This window comes from Sinocyclocheilus grahami, unplaced genomic scaffold (assembly GCF_001515645.1).
Source record: "Sinocyclocheilus grahami isolate Dianchi unplaced genomic scaffold, SAMN03320097.WGS_v1.1 scaffold29.1, whole genome shotgun sequence".
In the NCBI taxonomy this organism is placed as follows: domain Eukaryota; kingdom Metazoa; phylum Chordata; class Actinopteri; order Cypriniformes; family Cyprinidae; genus Sinocyclocheilus; species Sinocyclocheilus grahami.
Genome location: NW_015505208.1, coordinates 801,203 through 819,898, shown reverse-complemented (window position 1 = coordinate 819,898; position 18,696 = coordinate 801,203). Strand labels below are relative to the sequence as shown.

Sequence of the window (18,696 nt, the reverse complement as noted above, 5' to 3'; positions counted from 1 at the left end):
TTCTTTTGAAGCTGTAGAATGGAAGTCTAACCTGTTTTCTTACAGGATGGCCTCGGCTCAAATGGGTGGTCACTGATACCAAGTATCTCACCAAACCCTCCAAGGACTGGCAGCCACACATTCCTACTGCAAACACTGACACGGCTTACATAGAGGTGAGTGCAGGCAGGAGAGCGCACATTTGTTTTGATGAGTAAGAATACTTTCAATCTGTCTAAATCTGTGATGTGTGTGTTTTCAGTACAAGGCCTCTAAGGAGGGTACAGTGATGGGAGTGGCTGTGTCGAAAATCTCCATGCTGACACACTGTCAGGCTCTAACGCAGGCCTGTAATTACTGTGAAGGTGAGTGCTACACTACTGTTGTACAACAAATGCATGTAAACCTGTTATTGGAGTAGCAAAATGCTGAGCGGCTCTTGGTTCTAGATTTAAGTAATGAGATAAATTAATTTATAATCATATTTAGTCATAGATTATTTCATTAGATTTATACTAATTAGATAATTTTTCTGAATAGTAATTTGAAGTGGAGATTACTTGTTTTCTGTGTCATTTTTTTTTCCATTTAATTCTTCATCAAATTGTTATCCAGACTTGAATCTTGGCCTATTGACTGGCTTATCTTAATTTATCAGCCTGTGTAAGTTTAGAATTTAAATTTGTACACTTTAAATGTAGGTCTAAAATGATTTTTGCAATTAGTGTTATTTTAGTATTATAGTATTTATTGCGATTTTGAATAAGCTTTTATTTTTGTATTTTTAGTTTCATTTTAATTTTAGTTTAAATCTTAGTTTTTTTATGTGCTAGTTTAAGTGCTTGAACTTAAACTGATTTACATCAGAGAGTGGCCAAGGCAACTAATTTCTAATTTAAGTTTTTCATCTAATATTTATATTCTATTTTATTTCAGCTTTATTTCAGGTATCAAAAATTATTCTTAATAGTTTAATTAACAATAACAACAAATAATATAATTATATTATATTATATTATATTACTGTTGTCAAAAGTACCGACCACGATACCATTCGGTTGTATTTTTAGTTTCATTTTAATTTTAGTTTAAATCTTAGTTTTTTTATGTGCTAGTTTAAGTGCTTGAACTTAAACTGATTTACATCAGAGAGTGGCCAAGGCAACTAATTTCTAATTTAAGTTTTTCATCTAATATTTATATTCTATTTTATTTCAGCTTTATTTCAGGTATCAAAAATTATTCTTAATATATTCTAAATATTATATTATATTACTGTTGTCAAAAGTACCGACCACGATACCATTCGGTACTGAAATTTAAAAAACCGTCAATTTCCTGCTAAGATTTGAGTGTTGTTGAGCAGATTCCTCAACATTGATGATTGGTCATTGTGTTCACGCACTCAAAACTAAACAGTGCTCAAATCATAGCGGAAAATGGACTTTTTAAAATTTCAGTACCGAATGGTATCGTGGTCGGTACTTTTGACAACACTAAAATAAAAGAACATTTTGCTCTTATAGTAATGTACTTTTTTCAAAGAGAATTGTATTTTCCTGTTCTCTTTTCTTAGGAGAAACACTGGTTAATGTCCTGGATTTCAAGAAAGACTCAGGCCTTTGGCATGGAGTTGTAACCGTGAGCATTACTGAATATTTATGTTTTGTGAGTTCTTTTCCGTTTTACAGACTTCCTGCATGACTCACTCTGTTTTCTTACAGAGTGTCATGAACAGGATCCACACTATTAGTGTGCCATACTCTGTCATGAAGGCTTGTCCACTGTCCTGGGTGCAGAGAGTTCATGTTCACAAAGGTAAAGACATCCTCAACATCTGAGCTTATAATTGCTTCAGCAATCTGGCTGATGGTCAATCATCTAGAGAAATCATGGCACATTATCAAAATATCAACAGTTCTGTGCTACAATATCAAAATGTCTTTCATGTATATGTGTGCGCACAGCTCGTGTGGCCTTGGTGAAATGTAGAGATCTGCACTGGGCTATGATGGCTCACAGAGATCAGAAAGACACCAATCTGTCTTCCCTGCGCATGCTGATTGTAGCTGATGGAGCCAATCCTTGTGAGTAAACAAGCTGTGAGCTTGAAGTGGCTGTGTTTCTGTATTTCAGCGCAAATAAATTATCCATATTTCTGTCTTAGGGTCTGTCTCTTCATGTGATGCATTCCTGAACGTGTTTCAGTCTCATGGTTTGAAACCTGAGATGATATGTCCATGTGCTTCCTCCCCTGAGGCCATGACGGTGGCTATCCGCAGGTACCTGCATGTATCAAGAGCTATACACATCATCATTATACTCTTAATTGCCATAGATATGTTTTAAAGTCACTTGATGTGTTTAGGCCTGGTGCTCAGGGTGCTCCGCTCCCTGCCAGGGCCATTCTGTCAATGGCAGGACTCAGTCACGGGGTGATTCGGGTCAACACAGAGGATAAGAACTCAGCCCTTACCGTGCAAGATGTAGGACATGTCATGCCTGGAGGTGAGACTCCGCAACCATTTATAAATTTCACTGTAGATCATGTATACATGACGTGAACTGTTGCCAAGTTTGAAACCAACTGCCACCTTGGAAACTACTAATGGGTATTGACAACAAATTTAGCATGCAATACATCAGAAAAAAACTGTATCCGATTTAAATCTTTTTAGTAGCATGCACAAAATGCAATGTTTATGAACACAGTCAAAACCACATACATGCATCATTTGAAATTTGTCTGAATGCTCACTATCACTGCAATGCTGTGGGAATAATATATATAATTTTTTAATAAATATAAATGATTGTATAGTCTTAAATGCACGCTTTATTTATTTTTTCCATTTCAGTTAATTTAATATTTTTGGATTTAAATATTTTAATAGGGTGGCCATACGTGCCATTTTCCTGGCCAGGATTTCTATATTGCTTTGATTCAAAGTACCTCGACAGCTTTTCGAAAACACAAGGAACCGATGTCATACACCGATCGGTCTGCACATGCAAACAAAGCCAAACCCTAGCTATTTTAGGCAATATAGAAATCCTGGCCAGGACGCATCCGGAGAAAATGGCACGTATGGTCACCCTATATTTTAAGATTTCAGTAAATTCATTACATTAGAGAGCATTTCTGTTTTTTCTTTCTGAACCACAGCTCTGATGTGTATTGTGAAGCCCGATGGGCCACCCATGCTCTGTAAGACCGATGAGATCGGAGAGATAGTTTTGAACTCACGTGCCGGAGGCACCATGTACTACGGCCTTCCCGGGGTGACCAAGAACACTTTTGAGGTATGGATAAAATGCATGGGAAGAAATATTTCTACAATCAATACACAAAATAAACACATTCACTCAAAACAATGTCTCACTGACCTTATTGTCTGCAGGTGATTCCTGTAAACTCAGGTGGTACCCCTATTGGAGATGTTCCCTTCACACGCACTGGACTGTTGGGCTTTGTGGGTCCGGTAAGTAATAGTATAATATACTGTATATAGACTACCATTCTGACCATTTGGGGCCAGTTGGATTACCTGTAGAACAAAGCCTATTTGCAGATTTGTAACATGGTAATCTGTCTTTTATTGAAAAAACTCTTCTCTGTGCCCTCAGGGAAGTTTGGTGTTTGTGGTTGGAAAGATAGAGGGTCTGCTTTCAGTCAGTGGGCGCAGACACAATGCAGACGACCTGGTGGCCACAGCGCTGGCGGTAGAGCCAGTCAAAACTGTCTACCGAGGGAGGTACGAATGACGCAAAACTCATTCAGATTACAGGTGAAAGTGTGTAGACTAATGTCATAGTGTGATGTGGTTCTTCTGAGACTGTGTGTCGTGTACGCAGAATTGCCGTGTTCTCCGTCACTGTTTTCTATGATGAGCGAATAGTGATTGTGGCAGAGCAGAGGCCTGATGCCAATGAAGAGGACAGTTTCCAGTGGATGAGTAGAGTCCTACAGGTAATACACAATTTACCCTCAATGACCTCGCTAAAATCTATTTAGTTTAGTCTAAAGTAGGTCATTGAGATGAATGGGCCTGAGCTGACAGGCTAAATGTAATGAGGCAGATAACAATGACAAATTTACAGTATCCAATGTTGCCATTTATAGATTTTGACTCTCTAGGGCCTTTCGCACCACGGGAACCTTTTCATAGTACCAGAAATAATTGTGGAACTACCCACTTTTTGGCGTTTTCGCACCGCCGGAACTGGGTGCGATTTTAGTACCGGACTGCCTTTTTCGAGAACCAAATTAGCTCCTACTCCGGAGCAGGGTCTAACCAGCACAACTGGTACTAATCGTGACATAAGTAGACATTGATTGGCCAAACGCGTACGAAAACGCCCTCACCCGCCATGATTTAAAACGCTGTGTAAACATACTGTAAACATTGTGTCAACTTATTTTGCAAGTATGGAGAACAGCGATAGATGGACGGGCGCTGAAGTGCAGGCACTTGTAGCAAATGTAGCACTGCCAGTTGTCGTTGGAGATTCTTAGTCCTCCTTTCTGTTCTTTCAATCGCTTTACGTATACGTCGACTTTCTATGTCCATTTTTGTGAAACCCGCGAGACTCAACAAAAACACAGCTCCGATCACAGCGTCCTCCATCCTCCTGTTGTTAATGTTGTTCTTCTTTGTTTCTGTTGTTGAACGCCGCGCACAAATGACGTCGCTGTCGACCGGTTTACGTCACTTCTTAGTACACACTCTCGGTGCGAATGCAACCCTTTAAATGGTACTGGGAAATAGTTCGCGCAAAATCGTCCCAGTACTTTAGTACTGTACATTTAGTTCTGGAACTAAAGCGGTGCGAAAGGCCCTATAGTTTCACAGTAATAGGTGTCATGACTCCCTGTATTCCGCATGCTTTCCCACAGGCGATAGACAGTATCCACCAGGTGGGCTTGTACTGTTTGGCCCTGGTCCCTGCTAACACGTTACCCAAAACTCCTCTGGGTGGTATTCATGTGTCTGAGACCAAGCAGCACTTTCTGGAGGGATCTCTGCACCCTTGCAATATTCTCATGTGCCCTCATACATGTGTGACCAACCTTCCAAAACCCAGGCAAAAGCAACCAGGTACTCTTGATTTGCATCTTAATCAAAACCTAAAAAATTGTCTCACTTCTTTTTTTAATATGATGAGGGGAATAACCTTTAAGCATCAAGTTAACTGAGAAAAGTTTAAAAGAACATCTGATTTTAAAATGGTTTCATATATTATAGCCTGCACTTATGTTTACAGATTGTCCTTTTATATTTATTCTCCGTTTCTTTTTTATTTTAATTTATTAGTTTATTTTTAATTATTAGTTAATTCTTTTTTTTTTTTTCGTTTTTTTAAATGTAACTTTTTTTTATTTTAATTTTTTTATCTTAATCTTTATTATTCATCTGTAAAGTACTTTAAATTACCATTATGTGTGAAATTTGCTATAAAAATATACTTTCCTTTCTTCACAGTGGGAGTCGGTCCCGCCTCCATTATGGTGGGCAACCTTGTGGCAGGAAAGAGGATCGCACAGGCTAGTGGGAGAGATCTTGGGCTCATTGATGACCAAGAGCAATCCAGAAAGGTTAGCCAAAGATTTCAGGACCACTGCTTAGTAAACTCACTGTAGATATCCTTGCGAGATGTTCCAGGATATGATGATAGGCAATTTTAATAATGCCTCTTATCTCTGTAATAAAGTAATACAATCTATAATTGTATCATAATACACAACTTTAACTCTATTAAAATTATTTTGCAACATCAAGCCTCCAGTTTCTGAGTACCTCCAGACACCACTGGGATTCCACCTTTCGATCTGGTTCAAATGATAGTGTCATTAACTCAACACAAATAGAGTTTAAAGAGAACTCCTCTAAGCTTGTGCTCTGGTCTGTCTTTTTCTCTCGTGCTGGGGGCTGTAGCTCTGTGTGTGGCCCACTAACATGGTAAGCCTGAATGCCAGCAACGCTCTGCTATTTGTGTGCGCTGAGCTTCAATTCCCCTTTGCAACCAGCCATAACAACAGCAACCTCATGGCCTTAGAGATGAAAAACATGCATAAAGATATAGATTTTATTAAAGAAATTTTGGCTTTACTTCAACAAAAAAGCAAAATGGAGAATAGGTTTTATTAACGTAACATCTCAGAATTGTGACTGTTTCTTGTAACTATGACTTTGTATTTGTCACAATTCATATTTATATCTTACAAAATTGGCTAAATTTTAAATTTCGTCTCACAAGTACCTCTTTATTTTTTTTGTACTCCGAGATGAAAACATTATGTTTTGTAAACAGAAGGAATACACTTGCTCTTTTGCTGCATGGTGTGGTCATTATTGCCGCTACCTGCATGAGTCCTGCTATGGGTGTTTAAATATACAGACAATCTATGTGAACTATCATCCCCCCCAAATATATATTATAAACCATAGATCCTTTTTTTGTTTGCTGGCTTAGTAATGCTGTTTGCTGAAATAAAGCTATAAGTTGATTTGTGTATCCTGTTATGATATTCAAGGCTAAGATTTCTGTTATTGAGGTCTTTGTATGGATAATAAGTTGAGACCTGTCCTCTTCTGTCCTACAGCATCAGTTCCTGTCTGAAGCCCTGCAGTGGAGAGCACAGACTGATCCTGATCATGTCCTCTATTTGCTGCTGAATGCAAAGGTGACACGCATACAACCCCCATACAAAACTGATCATTTAGTCAAACCGTTTTGTACTGAGACTCTTCTTGCTTTGGCCTTCAGGGTGTAGCAGTGAGCACAGCCACGTGTTCTCAACTGCACAAGCGAGCAGAGAAGATCACTGCAGCTTTGCTGGAAAGAGGAGGAATTAACACTGGAGACAACGTAGTACTGCTTTATCCTCCCGGTAACGATGTCCATCTTAGCTTTCATAGTACATGTTAGGGTGTGGTCACTCCAACGAAATTCCGTTTAAATTCTGCGAGCAAACATTGATACATTGTTTGTTGGCCCAGGAAACTTGTAAATGTGACCACACCTTAGTGAATATACAGCTAGAATTTAACATATTAATGCACAAACTTTTAATATGCATTTATTTTGCAACTTTCAAGTGTGTGTGTTTTTTAAGATGATTTAAATATGGTAACTTTAGTCACTGGTAGGCACATAGAAAACCTTTTGGTTTTATCTACCAGTCATTAAAATCACCAGGTGTATTTCTCAGCACCTTAAACACCCAGAAATAACAGCACATGGAATGTTATCAAGAAATATTTTAATCTTTTCTACAGGCATAGACTTAATCGCCTCCTTTTATGGTTGTCTGTATGCGGGCTGCATTCCGGTCACCGTCAGGCCTCCTCATCCACAGAACCTTGCTGCCACTCTCCCCACAGTCCGAATGATCATAGATGTGAGTCTATTTTGCACATGGCATCCATTTATGTTTTTATGAAGTGCAGCATGTTAATCTGACCAATGTTGTCTCTTTTAGGTGAGCAAAGCAGCCTGCATCCTCACAACTCAGACCCTGATGAAGATTTTGCGGTCTAAAGAAGCGGCAGCCAGTGTGAATGTGAAGACTTGGCCGAATATCATAGACACAGGTACAGAAATTACATATATTCACATAGCTTTTATGACAACTGTTGAAAGATCAGTATACCTGACTTGACGGATTTTGTGTGTGCAGATGATCTTCCCAGGAAACGGCCTTCACACATCTATAAACCTCCCACTGCGGAAATGCTGGCCTACCTGGACTTCAGTGTGTCCACCACAGGCATGCTGACCGGAGTTAAGGCAAGACTTATCGATCCATTTATTTGTTCATTTTGCTTTCGGCAAGAACAAGTATGTAGGATCTTTGACTGGTTAGGTCCTAAACAGCTTGTTTATTTGTTTCTTTTAGATATCTCACTCAGCGGTCAATGCTCTGTGTCGGTCCATCAAACTGCAGTGTGAGCTGTACTCGTCCAGACAAATTGCCATCTGCATGGACCCCTACTGTGGCCTGGGCTTTGTGCTGTGGTGTATGTCTAGGTAGTACACACAGTCAAACCTTTTAGATATGACCTAACCGGGCGTAATGCAATAAATCACATCTATTTTATGTTAATCTGAGGTTAAGCTGAGACCGCACCTGGTTAGGACACAATGCCATGCATGGAATTTCTAGAATAGTCACTGTAATTTGTATCTGTGTGTGTCTAGTGTTTATTCAGGTCACCAGTCAATCCTGATCCCTCCCATGGAGCTGGAGACGTCTCTGCCCCTGTGGCTGAGCACGCTTAGTCAGTATAAGATCAGAGACACCTTCTGTTCATACTCTGTCATGGAGCTCTGCACCAAGGGCCTTGGCACACAGACTGAAGCTCTGAAGGTGAGTCAACAGGATGTTGGGGTTGGTATGATTTGTTTTTGAACAAAGTTTCTTATGCTCATCAAGGCTGCGTTTATTTGTTAAAAAATACAGTAAAAATAGTATTAATATTTAAAATAAATATTTACTATTTTAATGTATTTTAAAATATTTTTTATTTCTGTGATGACAGCTGAATTTTTAGCAGCCATTACTCCAGTCATCAGTGTCACATGATCCTTCAGAAAGCATTCTAATCTGCTCAAAATACATTTTTTATTATTAATGTTGAAAACTTAATATTTTTCTGGAACCCGTGATTTCTCTGGATTCTTTGATTTAGAACGTTAGGAAAAAATAAAAATGCTGGTAGCAAATGTAAAAGTCTTTAAAAAACAGTCACTTTTGATCAGTGCATCCTTGATGAATGTGTTCCTTAAAAAATTGTACTGACCCCAAATTTTAGTTGGACGGTAGTGTACAGTCACACACTCAGTCACATAAAAGTTATTATTCATCTACGTGTCATTCTGAACCTGTATGACTCCAGCGAAACACAAAAGAAGAATATCCTGGCCACTCTTTACAGCTCCAAAATGACCAAAAAAAAAGCATAAAAGTGATCCATTCAACTTGTGTACTATATTCCAAGTCTTCTGAAACCATATGATACGTTCAAGTGAGCACAGACTCCTCTCTGGTTGGCATGTAGAAGCAATGTCCATTTTGTAAACAAAATGTTATTTTGAGTCAGATATTTTTAGTGATTCGATCGATCCAGTTCACAAAACCAGTGAATGATTCATTCACCAAAAGGACTGATCCAGTTCCTGTTTCATTTCACTGCCAGGGGCAGATCGTCTTTTAAGTAACATACATTTTGGTCAGTTTCTCACACCAAGCTATCGTATGGCTTGTGAGAGTTGAATTGAAATACACACAAGCCAAAATGCACCACTTTTCAATCTCCATTTAATGCAATAGAACAACCAGCACATGATTAAAAATCCTTATTTTGTAGTTGGAAGAAGTCATACAGGTTTGGAGTAGCATGAGGTTGAGGAAATAACAGAATTTTTGGGTCACTAATCCTGTAATAGTGAGGAAAAAAGCTTTCAGAAAGGGATGTTCAAGATAAACAGTGTGGACGCGTCTATAAAAGCTGACGAGAGATGTATGTGCAGGCGCGCGGCGTGAACCTCTCGTGTGTAAGGAGCTGTGTCGTCATAGCCGAAGAGAGGCCTCGTTTGACACTCACGCAGTCATTCTCCAAGCTCTTCAAAGACCTGGGCCTGTCTCCACGCGCAGTGAGCACAGCTTTCGGCGCCAGAGTCAACCTGGCCATCTGTCTACAGGTTGGGGCAAAAAATGTATTGCATCAACAGTGTCATGATGCAAGAGCAGGACCTTATTTTGATTTCTGTCTCCTTCCATCAGGGCACTACTGGTCCAGACCCGTCCACTGTTTATGTAGACATGAAGTCCCTCCGGCATGACAGGTATGTGTGAGATGAGCCCGCTACAGTCTGATACATGCTTGCAGTGTGACATTGTCCTTCTTTCTCTGTCTTAGAGTGAGGCTGGTGGAGAGAGGAGCTCCTCAGAGTCTGCCGCTGATGGAGTCTGGGACTGTAAGGGCATCCTAGTTCTGTCCTACTTTATCTTACACTGTTATTAGAAGACATATCAGTCATCCCGAATTGTTTTCTCTGCCTTGCCTTAGATTCTTCCTGGAGTGAGAGTAATCATCGTGAACCCAGAAACAAGAGGACCATTAGGAGACTCTCATCTAGGCGAGGTGACCAAGCACACTTTCATTTGAGTACTAACACAAAAACAACTTGTTTCAGTGAGGTATAACGGTCCACGTCGGAAATCCCTCCATATACTCAGCAGGTTCTGTTTGACGACTAACATCTTCATCGCTTTCGTGCCTTGTTTTTCAGATCTGGGTGTGCAGTCCTCATAATGCCAGTGGTTATTATACCATCTACGGTGAGGAGAGCCTGCAGGCAGACCACTTCAACACACGGCTGAGCTTTGGAGACACTGAAACGCTCTGGGCCAGAACTGGATATCTGGGATTTGTCAGGAGGACAGAGCTGCTGGATGCAAGTGGAGGTCTGTACTATATTACAGATTGATGATTATTGTGAAAGTATTATTGCAAAATGGATTGTTCAGACTCTGAATTTGGATTTGATAAACCATATGCGCCGCCTTCACTTGCCTGCCAACATTTTATTGGCTCCAGCACAACAAACTATACATTTGTATCAATTTCAATTTTATCATTAAAATTGTCTTAATTATTTATCTATAATTTTATTTTTGGTTATTATACCATCTACGGTGAGGAGAGCCTGCAGGCAGACCACTTCAACACACGGCTGAGCTTTGGAGACACTGAAACGCTCTGGGCCAGAACTGGATATCTGGGATTTGTCAGGAGGACAGAGCTGCTGGATGCAAGTGGAGGTCAGTACTATATTACAGATTGATGATTATTGTGAAAGTATTATTGCAAAATGGATTGTTCAGACTCTGAATTTGGATTTGATAAACCATATGCGCAGCCTTCACTTGCCTGCCAACATTTTATTGGCTCCAGCACAACAAACTATACATTTGTATCAATTTCAATTTTATCATTAAAATTGTCTTAATTATTTATCTATAATTTTATTTGTATAATCTATTATTAAATTTTGTAGGTTTTAATATACAATTGCATTAAAAAATTTGGTGTCAGCAAGGTTTTTTATGGTTTATTCAGCAATAAAAACTTTCACAAATGATTTCTGTTTCAAATAAGCCATTTTCTTTTGAAATTCCTATTCATAAATTAATCCACAAAAATATTAAGCAGCAACTGTTTTCAGCATTGATAATAAATATTTCTTGAGCAGCAGATTGCAATGCTTTCTGAAGGATCATGTGACATTGTCATGACAGGAATAAATTACGTAAATTATTAAAATATATATATATTTTTTAAGTTTTTTTTAAAGTGTAGTAATATTGCACAATTAATAAAATAGGTTCTTTTTTTAGATCAAATAAAAGCAGCCTTGGTGATCATAAGAAACTTCTTTCAAAAACATTAAAAATTACTGACCCTAAACTTTGTAGAACAGTAGCATACATTTTTTTACATATATAAATAAAAGAAATTCCATCAAATGTTCAGTTTTCCTAACAAAAAAATGCAATAACAGATGGATTTATATATATATATATATATTTTTTAATATACAGGAAAATATTCACAACCAAATGTTTGTTTGCAAGGGATAAAAATGCACATACATGTTCAGACAATGTAACACTGCTCCAACTGCTCCAAGGGACATTTTCTCATGCTCCTTTATTTTCCTCATCAGATCGCCACGATGCCCTGTTTGTGGTGGGTTCACTCGATGAAACACTGGAGTTGCGAGGTTTGCGTTATCATCCCATTGACATTGAGACCTCTGTGTCTCGGGCGCACCGCAGCATCGCTGAGAGGTGAGAACCTCAAGAACACTGACACTCCTGTCTGAACATATCAGTTTCTGATTACCAAGATTTCAAGTTTTGTTGTTACTATACTTTATACTTGTGTTTTTAAGTTCATGTCTCTGATTGGATCATATGCTTTATCTTACAGTGCCGTCTTTACATGGACCAACCTTCTGGTGGTTGTAGTGGAGCTCAGTGGATCTGAGCAGGAAGCTCTCGATTTGGTTCCCCTGGTCACTAATGTAGTCCTGAAAGAGCATCACTTCATAGTTGGTGTGGTGGTCATCGTGGACCCCGGTGTCATCCCTATCAACTCGCGGGGCGAGAAGCAGCGCATGCACCTGCGCGACTCCTTCCTGGCCGACCAGCTGGATCCCATCTACGTGGCGTACAACATGTGAGCGTGGACTAACGTGCTTAAAGCTCAACATGGCACCCAAAGAACCACTCACAACAAGCCCGTTCCTCTGTGCCGTCAGCACGCAACATGGAGGAAGAAGCTAGCTAGTCCTCTTTCTGCCCCTGCGCTGAGCCTTGTACATATTTTTATGTTCTTTTTAATGTGATTGTGGCCTGTTCGACCAATGGCGGTCACCCGGCTGAAGCCATCCAACCTTCTCTGGACATCCAGGAGGGTGGTGCTCTTCTTTTAGAACATATTTCTGCCCTTTAAAACAGGTGAAACCACATCTTCGCCAGTTGCTTTGACTTTGATGTCCAACTTCTGGTGCCACTTCAGATTTGCCTCTTCCATAGAGCAGCGCTTGTGCTCTTGCAGGTAGACCCGAGGGACTAACACGAAGCTTTTCTGCGCACTTTATCTCCTCTCATGGCCAGAGGTGTGTCCTTCGGTTTTCATTCTGGAAGTGCTAACTTAGTTTTATGGATCAACATTATCACCAGCAAAACAAACATATCTTCTTTTATTCAAAACTGCTAGTCATTTTAATGGTTTTAAAATGTGCCGCATTTTATTATTGCGTGAACAGGTTTTTTTTTTACTCACATTGCCAATTGCAACTGTAAGAACTGGAGTGAGGAGGGGTTTGTGGCATTGTCCTCACTCAAAGCACAGCAATTTTAACACAATACATTCGTAACTTGACATCTGTATGCATTAAGCATGTGTATTGAGGGTGACAGAAACGTTTGGAGATGAAGACAGATCCATGCCTTATGAAACTTGTTTTTTAAATGTGTTTCTGTCTTTATTTTGATTCGAGGTGACTGGAAAGGTGAAGAGATGGAAGGTGTTTGTATTGTAGTGTCTCACTGGTGTTACTGTATAAACAAATGGACCCCGTTATCTGGTCCTCCAAAAAACTTGACTGATCTTTCATATTTGATGGCAGTTCTTAGCAGCGGTGACTCAAGGTCATGATGCGGAAACAATAAAAATATTTGTACACATTACAACCGTCACACAAAATGGATTGTTTTCATTGTTTCTCGTAAGGCCCGTTCACACTGACACACTGGGGTCGCCGAGTGGCAGACAGTGAACAACCCTTCAATGTTTTTTCAGTGTTTTGGATGTGTGTGTGTGTGTGTGTGTGAGAGAGAGAGAGAGTGAGCGTGCTAGAAAGCAAAAAGGGTGTTTTAACCAACATATGGAAAAAGAGAATGTGACCTAAGAGAGGAAATATCTTTTCTATCTTAATAAAATTACAGTAACATTTATTAGCACCTAACATGTTTATTTCAAAATGGCCTTAGATATCAAATTTGTATTTCTTCCTGCAGATTGTTTACATGTGAAATTCTGTGCAGCTCTTTTCTTTAACAATGCACACATTCTCATAACCTTTCTTTTTGTATTTGTAATTCAGTCCTTAACTGTCAAAATATTGAGTGTTGGTGCAAAATTCATAAAGTTTTATGTTAATTAAATTTATTGTTGTCATCACTGCATCTTTTACTGTCTTTATTACAGTAACTTTATGTAAGCAATGTGCACATAACAAGCCTAAGAAGATTTAGTGTTCTTCCACATTGAAACGGAAATGAAAACCGTTCTGGTTCATTTATATTTAACCTATGTGCTGTGCTGAAAAATCTGTATCCACAATTTGTTTTAAGTTAATTGAAAGAAAATAAATCAATAGAAAGAATGAATCCAAAATTTCATGATAATATAGGATCAGTAATGAGAGTTAGCAAAACTACATCAGTGCAAATACTGAATTTAATTTATTTGAGCTGTTTTTAGGTTCCGAAATGACCATTATGCAGCACATGTAAATATAAATACAGGGGCATATTAAGAAATTATATTTATGGCCTCAAATAATCCACACACACTTTTTCAGGAATAATCCACTTTTATTTACATGACATTTCATGAATCCAGGAATCATCAAATAAAATCATCAGGATACAATACAAGCTCCTGAAAGCTTCAGGCTAAATTCAGATTTGTCCACCAGAGGTCACCATACCCTCTGATTCTTACTCCTCACTTTAGCTCTTATGTCAATACAATCATAACACAAGCACACTCTGCTGTATATTTGAATTAGGCCTACTGACTATATACAAAAAATCATTATGTATTTGCAAAATCATATTTAATCTGAGGTGATATTCATTTCACGCTCAATCCAATAATAGTGGCTGTAGACTTTCAAATAAACATTTGGTCGGTTAGGTTTTCCACAAGAAGTGGCCTTCACCCGAATTCCAATCAAAAAGTAGCGCTCCTCAATTTTGATATAGCAGTTCAGCGGTCCACCAAGATTTGTCTGCATGTTATGGCATAAACATACATGCACAATATATTATTATAAATATATCAAATGATATAACAAATATTAATAGTTCAGATAAGTGGCTTAACTCACTCCAAAAATAAACTGTTTTGTCAAATAAAAAATGAAATCAACCATTTTAAATGCTACAAGTGAACTTTGGCATGATGTACAGTATTAAAAATGGATATTTAAATTTGATATACCATTCAAATGTTTGGGGTCTGTAGGATTTTGTTAATGTTTTTGAAAGGAATTGCGTAATATCAATACAATTTAAAACCAGCTTTCTATTTTAATATATTTTAAAATGTAATTTAATCTTACATCACGATCCTTCAGAAATCATGCTGATTTGGGGCTCAAGAAACATTCGAATTAATATCAAAATTGAAAAGTTATGTTAATTATTTTATTTTTTGTGAAACTGTGATTTTTACAATCTTCTTTGATTAATAAAAAGTTAAGAGAAATAGAAAAGCATTTATTTGAAATGGTCATTGAAGACATTTACACAATTTTCTGACAAGATTTCGGTCACTTTCTTGTTGAATTAAAAAAATCTTACTGACACCAAAACTTTGAATGTAAAAATACGTGCAATTAAATCGTTAAAAAAATCATCTGAAAATGTCTTATGTCGACTGATAATATGGTACTAGGATGCTATCCTATGCAATTCCAATGTAGAGGTAGTTCAATGTCTTTAACTACTTTATAAAGTTCATAGAGTTAAAGCACTAAAGAAGTGTATTAAAACATACCTCACATCCGTCAACGCCGCCACCGAATTCACTAACACAAAGCATGTCTGCTGCCACAGTATAGTTCCAATACTCTGGCTTATTGCACAAGGACCGTGACATTAAATCCACTTTGGCCTCTTGCAGTACGCCAATATCATCTGATAAATGTAAAAAGATCAAATATAATACAAACATCTTCAAGTCAGCTATTGTAAATAGCTGCAGTGTCAACTCACCACCAGGTTGAGCGTTGTATCCTGTGATGTGACACGATTCATATCTATGATCGGCAGTGTTTTCATCAGGCACACAGATGGGGTGGACAAACTCATTAAACTCAAAAGGGGTCGTCATTTCTAAAAGAGCTATATTGTACCGCAAAGTGACAGGATTGAATCGTTTGTGTTTAATCATTTTGGCGACTTCTGATTGCTGTGTGGATTTATCATTGACATCCAATCTATTGCTTCCTGCTCGGATCAAAAACTGGCTGTGGGAGGAAATGCAACAACATTATCAGAGGCAATACGCAGATACAGACTGGCTGTTTAGGATTAAAGTGTACATATATGACCTTTGTTGCTGCTCATTTACACACGAAGCCGCGGTCATTATCCAGTATCGGTGGAGGATAGCTCCACCGCAGACCTGAATGAACGGGGCAGATGAATTGGGCTGGTACTGTACAGACACCTGCCACGGCCAAAAACTCACTTTGACCTTCTGGCCTCCGATCATCCGTTTATTTCGACGTGCAACCACTCTCTCAGGCCTGTGTCCGCACAGATAATCTAGGAGATTGGTAAAAACACACAGTTAAGTTACCAAATTCGCTGAAAGTAGTGCACCGATCTCATTGTTTAACAAGTTAAAGTTAAAACTCACGCTCTTCGGACGGAGTACTGATCGCGGCAAAATAAAAAATGACCCCCCACCCCAAAGCACACATAAAAATGAGAATTTTCATGCTAGGGCTCATCACGGAGACGTTTAACGTTAGGTCATTTAAAGCAACAGGGTGCTTGACTGCTAAATAACCGTCACATTTTGAATTCTATGGCGTACGTCATTAAGCTTTGTGAAGTATAATATAACCGATAATGTAGTTCAGTGCCGTCAGCCGTAAGCCCTGTGGCCATAACCCGTGACCGAAAGCATTTTTTTCATAACCGGATTATTAAACGCTGCCTGTTTAGAACAATTTAAGAGCCGGTTCTTTTTAGTGAATCAAAAACGTACAACGATTACCAAATGAATATGAGCAAGTTCTTTTAACTGAATCACAAACATACAGGGCAAATGAAGTCCGATTCTTGAATGATTGTTTCTTATAAGACAGTTCTTTTTTATGAATCCCTCATGAAATAATTTGACTCACTTACTGAACCCAAAGTTATCGAGAGACTTAAACGACAATGGTATGACATTATTTAAAGCTGCAGTCCGTAACTTTTTTTTTTTTTTTAACGATCCAAAATCAATATTTGGGCAAATACCTAACCAGCCAGTGTTCAAAACTATCTCCTTACCTTTGCCCGATTCACAACGGTAAGCTTGAAATATTTTTTTCTAGTGATTGATACCGAGGCTCCGATGCGCCAACGCAGTTAAAGCACTATTGTATCACACACTGTGCACTGTTGCCAACTCTCGCGAGACAAACAAGCAACCGCTGCTTCAAAAACAAGCCCAATTTTTTTTGATGATTTATTATCATCAATATTATTTGTTATCAATTATTTATTACCAATAAATGAGCCTGCAACATATTAAACTGAAACAACTCTTTTATCTGAAAAGCAAAAACAGAAGCTATTTTACAAAAATCAGCAAACTGCAACAAAAATGGGAACAAAACTAAAAGCAAGTCATCCCACAATCCGTGTATCATTCGATCATTCGTTTTTTGATTTATTATTGAAAGTAGAAAAATGAGAAAACTGATCCTTTTTCGTTTTTTTGTTTTTTTTTTCCGAAAAACGAGAATTCAGCTTAAATTTTCGTTTTTCGTTCATGGGTGGAAAAATTAATAAACAGTTTGAATATTTGATTTCTACATGTGGGCGGGAATTAAACGCCCCTTTCTGCTGATTGGTTAGGCGAAGATCAAACCGTGCCTTCATCAGTTCTTCTGCAGTATCACGCAGCAGAATAATAGTCCTCTGCTGCTGCAGTTGTAAGGATGAATAACTAATTTGATCAATTTCATATTTTTCTCATCAAACAGACTAATGAATAGCTCGTCTAATGACAGAGTATTAAGTTCCCTCGATGGGGGAAAAATCCAAGTGAACATCAATCAGTACTCAATATTAATTTAAACTGCTTTAAATATGACTGCTGCTTATTTCCTGTGCACTTCTGCGCTTGACTGTATACACGTCTGTCTGCTTATTGAGTTTATTTAACCCATCGCAATTTCGCAACATCGCAATGTCCTGCTCGGGCTTGCCAATTTAATGGCAGAGAACGGTGACTTTAGTTGTTTTTTTTAACATAAGCCTGTTTGTTTGATGAAAAAAGATGAAATATAGTTGCAATAAATGTGTTAAGAATCCTTACAACTGCAGCAGCAGAGGACTATTATTCTGCTGCGTGATACTGCAGAAGAACTGATGAAGGCAAGGTTTGATCTTTGGTTGACCAATCAGCAGAAAGGGGCGTTTAATTCTTGTAGAAATCGAATATTCAAGCTGTTTATTCATTTTTCCACCCATGAACGAAAAACGAACATTTAAGCTGAATTCTCGGTTTTCGTTTTTTGGAACAAAACGAAAAAAAAGAAAAAGGATCAGTTTTCAAATTTTTCTACTTTCAATATTAAATCAAAAAACGAATAATCGAATGATACACGGATTTCCCACTCCTCTACATCTACTTCTATCATCGCTTGGATCACATGCCTTCTTTTTGAACGTGATTTTCTCCAATGAGGGGGAGGACCATTTGGCAAATTAAGCTGCAGCACTTATATTATTGCACTGGTTGGCTATTAACTGTGAGCAGACAGAGTGTCAATCAATGCATTGGAGAATACGGTGAACATAAATGAAAAGAAACAAAGTTGCTTGTCAGGTTTCCCAAACAAGCAACCATATTTTTTTTAATTGAAACCCAAAAAACTGCAACCCGCGACCTGGGATTTTTTCACGCAACTTTACAAAAAAAGAAGAAGCCCAAAGTCGCGTATAATACGCGGACTTGGCAACTATGACACTGTGCCGATGCTTGTGTCGAAATGACAATACCACGTGATTGATGACGTTTGAAGCTTCGGAAGGTCGGGACAGCTGGTTTGAAACACATCGGCGCTTCGCATGATTCTCGTTTGACTTTACATTGACTTGGTTGTGTGTGTGCGTGTGTGTGTGTG

General features: G+C 38.4%; 2 protein-coding genes across 5 annotated transcripts in view; one reads left to right on the top strand and one right to left on the bottom strand.

Moving 5' to 3' along the window:
• The window catches only part of dip2ba (disco-interacting protein 2 homolog Ba), a 74,753-nt gene extending 61,014 nt beyond the window's left edge, over positions 1-13,739 (top strand). For 2 of the 3 annotated variants that reach the window (XM_016256609.1, XM_016256597.1), the window contains 27 exons: positions 46-155; positions 242-344; positions 1,556-1,620; positions 1,704-1,797; positions 1,947-2,066; positions 2,147-2,261; positions 2,348-2,487; positions 3,146-3,282; positions 3,381-3,461; positions 3,607-3,734; positions 3,835-3,949; positions 4,877-5,078; positions 5,463-5,575; positions 6,584-6,664; positions 6,748-6,871; positions 7,260-7,381; positions 7,463-7,574; positions 7,661-7,770; positions 7,880-8,010; positions 8,182-8,350; positions 9,514-9,684; positions 9,767-9,828; positions 9,903-9,960; positions 10,053-10,127; positions 10,276-10,450; positions 11,713-11,836; positions 11,979-13,739. In XM_016256609.1, coding sequence (XP_016112095.1) covers positions 46-155; positions 242-344; positions 1,556-1,620; positions 1,704-1,797; positions 1,947-2,066; positions 2,147-2,261; positions 2,348-2,487; positions 3,146-3,282; positions 3,381-3,461; positions 3,607-3,734; positions 3,835-3,949; positions 4,877-5,078; positions 5,463-5,575; positions 6,584-6,664; positions 6,748-6,871; positions 7,260-7,381; positions 7,463-7,574; positions 7,661-7,770; positions 7,880-8,010; positions 8,182-8,350; positions 9,514-9,684; positions 9,767-9,828; positions 9,903-9,960; positions 10,053-10,127; positions 10,276-10,450; positions 11,713-11,836; positions 11,979-12,231 — 3,290 coding nt within the window. In that variant the 3' untranslated portion in view covers positions 12,232-13,739. Of the gene's footprint in view, positions 1-45; positions 156-241; positions 345-1,555; positions 1,621-1,703; positions 1,798-1,946; positions 2,067-2,146; positions 2,262-2,347; positions 2,488-3,145; positions 3,283-3,380; positions 3,462-3,606; positions 3,735-3,834; positions 3,950-4,876; positions 5,079-5,462; positions 5,576-6,583; positions 6,665-6,747; positions 6,872-7,259; positions 7,382-7,462; positions 7,575-7,660; positions 7,771-7,879; positions 8,011-8,181; positions 8,351-9,513; positions 9,685-9,766; positions 9,829-9,902; positions 9,961-10,052; positions 10,128-10,275; positions 10,451-10,663; positions 10,808-11,712; positions 11,837-11,978 lie in introns of all 3 variants that reach the window. The other variant, XM_016256603.1, reaches the window with a different exon arrangement.
• A 349-nt stretch (positions 13,740-14,088) lies between these two features.
• LOC107571700 (prostasin) lies at positions 14,089-16,959 on the bottom strand. 2 transcript variants are annotated; one of them, XM_016258041.1, is made up of 5 exons: positions 16,853-16,959; positions 15,898-16,114; positions 15,560-15,813; positions 15,342-15,481; positions 14,089-14,571 (listed from the first exon to the last, which is right to left on the bottom strand). In XM_016258041.1, the coding sequence occupies exons 2-5, from the start codon at positions 16,059-16,061 to the stop codon at positions 14,398-14,400; spliced, it is 732 nt and encodes a 243-aa protein (XP_016113527.1). In that variant the 5' UTR covers positions 16,062-16,114; positions 16,853-16,959; the 3' UTR covers positions 14,089-14,397. The 2 variants fall into 2 exon arrangements, with proteins under 2 accessions (XP_016113527.1, XP_016113519.1); XM_016258033.1 differs by lacking the exon at positions 16,853-16,959 and adding an exon at positions 16,209-16,488.
• Between the last annotated feature and the right edge of the window lie 1,737 nt (positions 16,960-18,696).

Excerpts from the sequence above, each read along its gene's own strand:
- LOC107571700 (XM_016258033.1), bottom strand. The coding sequence starts at position 16,302 with ATGAGCCCTAGCATGAAAATTCTCATTTTTATGTGTGCTTTGGGGTGG. Across the intron at positions 15,482-15,559 it reads ATACAACGCTCAACCTGGTG|ATGATATTGGCGTACTGCAA; the intron begins GTGAGTTGACAC and ends TACATTTATCAG. Across the intron at positions 14,572-15,341 it reads GCGGCGTTGACGGATGTGAG|ACAAATCTTGGTGGACCGCT; the intron begins GTATGTTTTAAT and ends CATAACATGCAG.